Raw genomic sequence first — 10,632 nt, 5'->3', positions numbered from 1 at the left:
ACTCCCGCGTCCCGCTGAGCGCAGAGGAAACCCTCAGATCCTCGGGGTCTACGCGCTGCTCAGAGACCAGGTCCCCAGGACAGGCGCTCCTAAGGGTGAGAGCCCATTTGGAGGGTTGCATTGCCAGGCTCGGGGCGGCTTATGTGTCAACACCTGCCTCCGAGTGTGCTTCGCGCTGGCGGTGGTGGGCTTCTCCAAGGAGAAGAGACAGGGTTTGGTGGTCGGGACAAAGTGAGCTAGGGAAGGCATTCTGATGTCAGAGCTGCTTGCGAGGGCTCCAGGCAAGTGACTTCCACTCTATCATAGGATAAGGATAAAGTCCGATGATACCTGTCCCGGGCAGGTAGGCCAAGAGCAACAAGGGACCTATAGCTGAAAAGGCTGTTTTCAGAGTCTTAGTTCAAATTTGAGCACTACTACTGAGTCCCCACGGGCAAGAAAAGGACCTTAAGACTCTGCTCCACTGTCTGGACAAGGGTAGGGGTTCTTCCCTGAACCTGCCTCTGGGCTGTTCTCGGCAATGCCTGAGATAGACTTTAGATTGGATGGTGGCATTTGCTCAGAACCTGAAAGGGATCTGTCTTCCTTCATGCCCTGTTCATTAAGCCCTGTGCACCATTTGGCTCTGAAAGCCGCTGTTAAAGAGTTCGGAAAGAAAGACTGAGGGGGCGGGGCGAAGGGCGTGGTCTGCAGAAGTGAGTTGGGATGCAAACCCCAAATCGGAAGATAGGTTCAGTTTAGTTTCCCTCCCTCCCTCCCTCCCTCTTATGCGTTCTGGTTCACATGGCTCCTCCCCAAAGGGCCACAGGACCTGCTTGGAGGGTGGAGGGCTGAGGCTTAATCAAAGCCTCTACGCCCTTCTGCCTGGCCCACCTGTCTGTGCCCACTGCAGTTTACAGACAACTAAGTTAGGCTTCCAGAAGTTTTCAGCCTGTACCGGAATCACCAAAGCGCCCAGGCCCAGCAGACGGCTGGGTTCAGAACTCCTGAAGTCTGCAAAGAGGCCTCCAAATTCATTTTGGGTGGTGTCACCATTGGTCTGGACATTCACTTGAGAGGGGGCGGGGTACCTTGAAGACAGATTCAGATTTCTCTGATCACAGATCCTGTGAGGGAAAAAAAGGACACACCAGAAGCAGGAATCTCCCCAGGGGAGGCCTTTCCTCCTCTACTCCTCCCCTCCCTCCTCCCCTCCCTCCTCCCTCCCCCCTCCCCTCCTGTCTAGGTTGCAGTGTACCACAGCTGCAGGACAGAGGCCCGAGAAACAGGCAGAGTCCACATTCAGTTTGTGAAGCCCTTGCAGAGCCTTCTTCCTGGACCATCACCCCATGAGACCCTTGCCCTTCAGCAGTGGCGTGCGTCACCTTCCAAGGGGAGGAAGTGAGTTAGGCCAGCCAAGGGAGGCGAGCAAAAGCAGCGCTTGGGCATAGAGTACCTTGGAAGATGGCCAGGAGGTGATGTGAGGAGGAAGTGCAGGCGAATGCGGTGGCCCCGCCCCCTGGAAGCTCCTCCCATAACCTGCTTCTCACACTGCTGGACCTCAGGGCTGTGCTGCCCAAACCCAGTTCAGGAGGCATGCTGCTCTGCTTCAAAATTAGCAATCCTTAACTACATGGCTCACATTTCGAAACGCATCCCTCCATAAGAATGGCTCTGCTATTCCTCACCTCCATTTCCTCGGGGAGTAACAGCGGTACCTACATCATTGGATACAAGCACTAAATGAGGCCATGCCTGCCAGACCCCAGAGCTGAACAAGTGTAGTCAGTCCCCAGCATCGCAAGTACACTGCGTGAGAATCAGGGAGACTCTGACTCCAAGGCCACTGTCCACATGTCTCAGTTAAGTCAAATCTCTTGAAACCAAACAAAACTCCTTTGGAGATACTGAAATGACAGATCTGACTTAAAGCACTGTCCCCGTGGCCAGCAGCATAGATCCTTTGAGTTGGGATTTGAGAGATGGATCAGCAGTTAAGAGCACGTGCTGCTCTTGCTGAAGACCTGAGTTTGGCTCTGAGCACCCGCATCAAGCAGCTCCAGTCACCCATAACTCCAGCTCCAGGGGACCCGATGTCTTCTGGGCTCCTGGAGCACTCCCACACATGTCCCCATATACACACATACACAGAACAAGAAGGAAATTGGTTTTTAAAAATTCGTAATTTGAGTTAGGGTGTTAAGGGGAGTTAAAGTCCATGTAGAAAGGTAAATGAACAGATATCTGTAACATCTTCATTATTTCACACAGACTAGGTTCAAGGACACACACCTTTAATCTCAGCAACCTGGGAAGAAGAGGTAGATGGAGCTCTGAGTTTGAAACCAGCCTGGTCTGTGTAGAGAGTTCTAGACCAGCCAGGGCAACACAGTGAGACCTAGTCTTAAAGCAAAACAAAACCTATACATTGATTTACACCATTTATTACAGAAATACTCAAAACATACGAAAGTTGAGAATACTATAGTGAGAGACAGCTTTATTGTCTGTCCACCCCCCCTGCCCCAGCATGTATATAGTCATACATATGTACATGGATGTGTGCAGACATTCATACATGTATATGCAGTTAAACACGTATCCATATTCTTTCTCCTTCATCTTCCTTTATAAGATGTTTATTTATCCATTTGTTTATTTTGTACTGTTTGTTTGTTTGTTTGTTTGTTTGCTTGCTTGCTTGCTTGAAGCAGAGTTCTTCTGTGTAGCTCAGGCCGGGCTCCAATGTTACATCCTCCTGCCTCTGTCTCCTGAGTGCTGGAAACAGCTCTGAGTATACCGATACACTCAATTCTTAACAGTAAACCCCAGACATCAGGACCCGCCAATGATCTGAGGCCTGACGTCATCCTGTGCTCTAACCATTTGCTTAGCCGGCTCTTTCCCCGCTTCACTCCGTGCTGTGCATGTTTGCTTGCTGTTAAATCCAAAGAGGCCCTGGTCACTGTGAAAGGCCAGCAAGAGGCCAGGGCTGGCTCCCTGGTGGAACGCTGCTTTCTCTGAGCTCCAGGTGTTGATTGTCCCCTCCTTGAGCCTTCATCTACCTGCCCTTCTGAAGAACTGGGTGACATCGTCTCCCACGTGGTCATTTGACAGCATGTACATGTGGATTTCTAGCAAGGCTCTGAGGACCTTGGTGGTTCTGTCCCTTCCCTCTCCCAGTGCCTCTGCAGCTTTCCCAGAACACAGGGACATGAACACAACTCAGGAGAATGGCCAGCTGGGTTCTTTGCATTTTTGGTAACTATGTTCCCTTTCAGTCAATCTGTAGCCATGGTCCCTTGTCAGTCATTCAGCAATGTACTCACTTCCCTTGCATCATGATTTCACTGTCTGTTTCTCTTTCAGTGACGTCACGTGGATGGTCACGGCTCTGGTGAGAATCAGCTTTATGCAAACCATCTACACAATCTTCCCTTTCCACTCTAGCCTTCCCTTATAGAGCACACATTCTAATCGTTTGTAGCATGCCGTCTAGCTACCGTAACAGTAATAATCTGAATTTGACATCCATTTTCTGCCAATCCCTGTATTCCTATTTAGGGTGCAGAATGACAAAGTTCTAATAGTTGATCAGTTGTGATACCATTATTTTTGACTTTATTTATTTATGTGTGTGGGGAGGAGCATGTGCATGCCACAGTGTTCCTGTGGACGATGGAGGAAAACGTGTGGAAGTTAGTTCTCTTCTCACCTGTGGGTCATGGGGATCAAATTCAGGAGGTCAGGCTCGGGGACAAACTCCCTTTCCCACGGAGCCAGCTCACTGGCCCCATCTACAGTATGATGTACAATTTAGGGTTATGTGTCTTGTTCCAGTAGCCATTAACATCCCTCCCTGGAGTACCCCATATGATTCTGACAGCATTATTGAGTATACACTTATTATAGCCTTTTCCTGAGAGCTACAGACAGTTAGATCATCTTTTCAGCTGAAATAATCCCAAGGCTGCACCTTAGCTGTTTGGTTATATGGCGTCAACCTCAAGTACAAGTTCTGAGAGCTAATTTTCACCTTTTCGTGTTCTAGCTTGCCCACATGCTAAGACTTTAAAATCTTGAGTTTTTGCTTCTTGGATGCCACTGGGAGCCGAGCCCCTCTTAGGTGGCGAGGGAGTTTGAGGCGCCCTCTGCTGGCCGCCTGAGGAAGAGCAGGCAGTCTGCGTTCAGTGGTTGGTTGTATGGCCTCATCCCAGATGGCCACAGCCTGCATCAGTTGTCCTTCGGGGCATCGAGAGTTCTTGGGCTTGGTACCCACCATAGGTGGCTTTGTGTGAGACCGAAAGCATATTGCCTGCACACCCCTGGGGCACGACAGCGCTCGTGATCTGTCTGTCTGCCACCATTACCTGGCGATGAGTTTTGTTCTCTTTGGGATTCTGCTGAGTTTGGATGGAGGCAGAGAAACACACCGCACAGGGTTACTGCTCGTCTGTCCTCTGAACCTGGGTTGTCTGAAGTCCGGTGTACCGCTCAGTCCTATGACTGAGGGAATAACGCACGGAGTCTGGGTGGAAACCCTCTGACTACTGAGAAAGGCAGTCTGCAGTATCACAGGCACTGGGAGAGAACAAGTGGGTGGCGCTGGTGATTTAGTGACTACACCCTCTTTCTCATTTGTCCTCTGGTGTCATACGTAACCAGGCCATCATGCCTGCCCACTTGGCTCCTGTCTGTCTTCACAGAGAGAAGTCCCGCCCCCTTCCTGGGGACTCTCCAGGTCCCCCTGCACTTGCTCTTCCCACCTTCCTCTCTGTCCCAGACACTTGGGAATCCCACACAAGCCACCCCTCTAGCCACACTGCCTGCACCCTTTCACGCTGTCTCCCCATTCTGAGCTTCTGTCTATGGCTGGCCACCAAGAGGGCCGTCCATCCGGCTTTCTGTTCTTGCGCTTTTGGGGGAGGGGCAGTGCACGTGCCACTGTGTGCAAATTCAGGTCAGAAGTCTCGGACTCCGTTCTCTCCTTCCAGCTTCTGGTTCTGGTCCTCAAGCTTGGAGACAAGTGTCTTACCTACCGAGCCATCTTCCCGGCCCAACGTTATTTTCCTTCAATCTCTATTGTCCCCAGTATTGGTGAGTGAATCCAAGGCTTTATATACGGACTATACGCAGGCTCTGCGCCCCAGCTCTCTCAGCATGTATACAGCATGCTGCCTGCATGTATGCCTGCAGGCCACAAGGGGGCACTAGATCCCATTATAGACAGTTATGAACCACCATATTGGGTGCTGGGAATTGAACTTGGGACCTCTGGAAGATCACCCAGTGCTCTCTGAGCCATCTCTCTGATGCTTTAATTACAGCCATTCCTATCTTCCCTGGCTTATCATCAGTTTCTCAGTCACATTGCATTGGTTTTACTGCCTGTGAGCCCCTTCCCCAGCTTGCTTTTCGGACCTTGATTCTCTCTTATTCTCATGTCACAGGTCTTTTCCGTCTTCTGTGCTGCAGCTACCGGGGTAGCTGTCTGCATTTGCTCTGCTACCTGGAGCTGAGGCTCTGCTCCTGATCTTTCCCATGGGATGGGGCCTGGCCTGAGGCCTTTCACGTGAGATGATGGGAGATGCCTTAGGATGTTGCCTTCAGACTGTATAGATTGAGACAGGGAGACAAACTCCAGGGGACCCCTCCTCTGACAGAGAGTGGGATTTACTTAACGGTCTATTCCCCCAGAATCACCCAGAAGAAAATTGTGCCGCATCAGGGCGCTCTGCACAGTGCCCAGCTCCTGACTGGCTCTGAAGGTCTCCGACTCCAGGGGACAATTCCTGCCCATTCTAGGGAACCACCCTAAATATTAACCCTCAGGGGTGAGGATCTGCCCAGAAGTCTGGCAGTCTGTCTGCTGATCACGGCTCTGGTCACCCCCCAGCCTCTGCACTTTCTAAGCTAAAAGGCCTTGCTGGGTTCTATAAGGAGACCTAAGGTGCTGCTCAGTCTGTGTCTGTGGTGTGGCAACAGGTGCCTAGGGTACCTGCCACCCACTCACTATCTGCCAGAAACTAATAGAAATTTCTGACATGCCCACAGCCCGGCTCTGTGCTCCTCAACAACAAGCCTGGGGCTCCCTTGCTTCTCTCTCAAGACGCAAGAGCAAAAGAGCGAACTGTGTGACACAAACCCTGGAGAGCCACTCATTCTTGGGCTTGTCATTTCTGAGCACCACTGCAGACCCAAAGCCCTGCTTCCAGTCCCTTCTTGGGCCTCAGGGTCTGTGAGTTTTCTGTACTGGTTACTACTGCCTCTGCTTCTCCAATCTTCCTGTTCTTTGTGGACAATTCCCTCCTTGCAGTTTTGGATACCGCTGAGATATGTAGGCATAATTTTTTTGCAACTTACTTTTAATAAGAGCTCAGTCTCTCCAATAATTGCCCACCACCCAGCAGAGGTCGTGGAAGAGAAAAATTGTTAGGATCTGGGGGGAAGTGGACCTGTTCAGCTGTAGTTCTTTGGGGGCAAGCTTGATCTTCTTGGGCAGCAGCTCAGTCCCGTAGCAAACATCAAATACAACTCAGCCGCTGCAGACCAGCAGATACCAGGCATGAACCAGCAGCTACAGAGCAGTCCTTTCTGCAGGAAGACACCAGGCACCAACCAGCAGCTGTAGGTCAATCCTGAAGAAACCGCTAGGCTTTCTAACCGGCCCAAGGCAAGGCTGCAGAAGCAGCAAGCTGCCGCAGGAACCTCATGAGCAGTTCTCAGGTGAGTGTCTCTCAATGGTGGTGTTAGCATAAGTGGAGCTCAACAGCACTATGTAAGGTCTTCGCTAAAGACACGTACCAACACATGCGTGACTTTAGTGAAGAATAGCGAGACAGAACAAACCAAACCAATGCTCAGTGCTCGTCCCCCATTGTCCGTGGGGTCATATTTATACTCACTCCTTCATCAAGGGTCCTCTCGCATGTCTGCTCTATCCAAACATCGTTTCATGTGTGTCTGCTTCAGGAAAACTGTCTTTCACATGTCTGCTTTAGCAAAAGATCCTTTCACCTGTGTGCCCCAGCAAACCACCATTTGACATAACTAACTTTCCAAAGAACTAAAAGTTTCTACTTCAGAGATAGATCTGATTTCTAAAAGAGTGGGCTTGTCCCCCTCTCTCTCTGGAGTCCAAAGCTTATCTTATGCCCATCTCTCCCTCCCTTCCTCCTTCCCTTCCCTTCCTCTCTCCCTCTACCTCACCTTCCCTTCCCGCCTCTTTCTGTCTTTCCCTACTTCCCTCCCTCCCTTCCCTCTTGATCTCTTCCCATTCCCTCTCTCCCCAGCGCATTCTTTGGGCTGTACAGTCTCATCTCAGGACAGTATGTGGCCCTAAGCCGCGTGCCCACTCACTACCTTCAAAGCTCCTCTCCTCCTCTTCTTTCCTGCTCAACTCCAGGCACACTCTGTCACAGTGACCTCATCCCAGCTGTTAGAGAAGTCTCTAACTTCTTACTGGATCCACTTCCTAACCTGGTCACTTGGAGAGGGGCAGTGCTTTGTTGTAGGGCTAAACGCTGTGTGTCTGGGTGGATCCACTAGATGGCAGCAGCACCCTCTCAGTGTAGCAAATGTGCAGTCCACAGATGTTGCCAGATGTCCCCAGGGAGGCAACCACTGCTGTGGCTGAGAACCAGTTTCTCTCTTCCTTCCTTCCTTCCTTCCTTCTTTCCTTCCTTCCTTCCTTCCTTCCTTCCTTCCTTTCTTTCTCCTCTTTTCTTTCTCTCTCTCTTTCTCTTTTCCTTCCTTCCTTCCTTTCTTTTTAAATTAAATGTATATGGGTGTTTTGTCTCCATGCATGCCTGGTACCCAAGGAGGCCTGAAGAGAGCATTGGACCCCATGGAATGGAAAATAAAGGTGTGTGGGCTGCCATGTGGGTGCCTGCCTCAAACCCCTGTCATCCACAAGAGCAGCCAGTGCTCTTTAGCACTGAGGCATCTCTCTAGCCTGAGAATCGGCTCCTTAAGTCAATCTATAGTTTGTTCCTAGAGCGTTGCTCTCAAAATATAAACCTAGTTGCCTTAGCTGAGTTGCCTGTGTGTCTCTGCAACCCGTAGATGATCCTCAAGAAGGGAGATGTTTCATGAGAAGTGAATAGGCTAAACCAGAGGTGTGTTGGGAAAAATACTGGAATTTCCATTACCTTTGGGAGTTTGTTTGTTTGTATGTCTAAAATTAAAGTTGTTGACTTCTAGTTTGGGGGATTACTTGAGGACTGTGTGCATACACTTAAGATTGCCAAGGGATGTACTGATGGAAGCCACCAGCCTACCCTTTCTCCCTCTGCCCCTCCCCAACACTTGAACTGTTCTGGTCTCTCCCAGGCCTCCAGTCTCCTCCTCTCTCACCACCCTCCCTGTGACTCCTCTAACACCAGCTCTGTTCTCAGCTACCCTCTAAGCCTTTACTCGCGCTACATCTGCAGTTGCCCAGAGCTTGCTGTGCACAGACAAAGACTGGAAAGATGGCTCAGAGGGTGAGGTGCCCGCTGAGATGCATGAGGACCTGAGTTCAGAACTCCAGTACCCATGTTAAAAATCCAGGTATGGTGACACAGCCCCAAGAGACCACCAGGCAAGTGGCACAAGTCTCAGCAACAACAGTGTGCTCCCTACCAGGAGGCAGAGACAGGAGACCCTCCAGAAACCCACAGCCAGTTAGCCATGGTGCACAGACTGAAGAGACCCTGTCTCAAATAAGGTGGAGAGGTGAGGACAGACATCCTCTGTCCTCACAGGTGGTCACCACACGCACATCTCAGCATGCATGGTCTGCACCTTCACAATGGAATGAGCACACATGCACACAGGCTTACACGCATAAACATACACATATACAACACACCCATATATGCATACAATACATGCATATACATACATACATACATACATACATGCATACACACCTTCACACAGGAATGAACATTCATGCACATAGACTCACATATATAAGCATACACATACACAACACACATATACACACAATATGCACATACACACATATACACACATACATACATATGCACACATACACACCCCCACCCTACCTTAACAAAATTGATTTTAAAAATATAAGGTGAAGAGGTACTGAGGAAAACATTCAACACTGACCTTTGATATCCATATGAGCACACACATGTGCACATACATGCACACATACAAACTTGGTGGCATGTGACCTAAAGAAAAAAATACATCTCCCACAGTTCACTGCTGCCCATGTTTGTATGTGTAGGAAATCTCAAGTCTGTAATATCCTTAAAAACAAGCTCCAACCTTATCTGCCTAAGTGTCCTCCGCAGCCAGAGCAGATCGACACAGATAGGGTTTGCTTTATGAACTATCTGTGAATTTTGGTTTGCCTAGTGTTTCTGCGGCAATTCCATTACACCTCCAGAGTATAGCATACCAAATTGTAACCATATGCCATTTTCTGGAATGCCTCAGTAACTCATTCCCTAGCTGTGTCTCCTGTTGCTTTGCTTTTGAGCCTTTCCAACTGAGCCCCGTTGGTCTGTTGCAGGGACCAGTGTTGTTCGAAGATGTGTCTGTGGCCTTCACTCAGAAGGAGTGGCAGTTGCTGGATGATGCCCAGAGGCACCTGTACAGGGAGGTGATGCTGGAGACCTACAGGCACCTAGGAGCAGTGGGTAAGCCCCACCCCCACACTGCGCATAGACTCACAGATAAGACTCCCATCAGTTTGTGAAAGTTTTTTATCTTAGAAGCCGAATCAGTGTCAAGAGTAAAGTTTTAAGGTTGGGCTGGAAGATGGCTCAGCAGTGAAGAGAGCTTGCCACTCTCCCAGAGGGCCTGAGTCGGTTTTCCAGTACCACATGAGGCAGTTTATAACTGCCTGAAGCTCCAGCTTCAGGGTGTCTGATGCCCGCTCCGGGCATCCTTGGACTCTGTGCTCCTTTGCAGTCACCCACCAGATGCCTGATCCTCTAGACTTAGCCACTGGTCTCAGTGACGAGATAAACACATGTGACCCCCCCCCCAAATGCTTAGCCACTGGCTTCAGTGAAACCCCTCCCTCAGCCCTGAGCAGTTTTGCCAAGCCTTGTCATTCTCCCATCACAGGGCACAATGTAACCAAACCTGAGCTGATATGCAAGCTGGAACAAGGAGAAGGTCCTTGGGAACCATCAAGCCACAGCCTCTCAGGTGAACTGAGGTCAAGTAGAAAGAAGGGGGCTGACTCGAAGGCCGGGGTGGCCAGAGCAAGGCTTGGTTTCTTTGACTGTATCTGTGGGTTGGTTGGTAGAGTCCATCTGTGGGTTGGTTGGTAGAGTGCAACTGTGGGTTGGTTGGTAGAGTGCATCTGTGGGTTGGTTGGTTGGTAGAGTGCATCTGTGGGTTGGTTGGTTGGTAGAGTGCAACTGTGGGTTGGTTGGTAGAGTGCATCTGTGGGTTGGTTGGTTGGTAGAGTGCATCTGTGGGTTGGCTGGTAGAGTGCATCTGTGGGTTGGTTGGTTGGTAGAGTGCATCTGTGGGTTGGCTGGTAGAGTGCATCTGTGGGTTGGTTGGTAGAGTGCATCAGTGGGTTGGTTGGTAGAGTGCATCTGTGGGTTGGTTGGTAGAGTGCAACTGTGGGTTGGCTGGTAGAGTGCATCTGTGGGTTGGTTGGTAGAGTGCAACTGTGGG

At 50.2% G+C, this 10,632-nt stretch overlaps 1 protein-coding gene across 1 annotated transcript in view; it reads left to right on the top strand.

Moving 5' to 3' along the window:
• The window catches only part of LOC110307539 (zinc finger protein 33B-like), a 16,532-nt gene continuing 5,900 nt past the window's right edge, over positions 1 to 10,632 (top strand). The window contains exons 1-5 of the mRNA XM_021179776.1: positions 1 to 95; positions 6,490 to 6,705; positions 8,376 to 8,529; positions 9,509 to 9,635; positions 10,069 to 10,152. Of these exons, the coding sequence (XP_021035435.1) occupies positions 8,515 to 8,529; positions 9,509 to 9,635; positions 10,069 to 10,152 (226 nt within the window). The 5' untranslated portion in view covers positions 1 to 95; positions 6,490 to 6,705; positions 8,376 to 8,514. The remainder of the gene's footprint in view (positions 96 to 6,489; positions 6,706 to 8,375; positions 8,530 to 9,508; positions 9,636 to 10,068; positions 10,153 to 10,632) is intronic.

The sequence above is a fragment of the Mus caroli genome, chromosome 2 (genome assembly GCF_900094665.2).
Source record: "Mus caroli chromosome 2, CAROLI_EIJ_v1.1, whole genome shotgun sequence".
In the NCBI taxonomy this organism is placed as follows: domain Eukaryota; kingdom Metazoa; phylum Chordata; class Mammalia; order Rodentia; family Muridae; genus Mus; species Mus caroli.
Note: the sequence above shows the minus strand (reverse complement) of the source record. Positions and strands in the feature narration are given on the sequence as shown.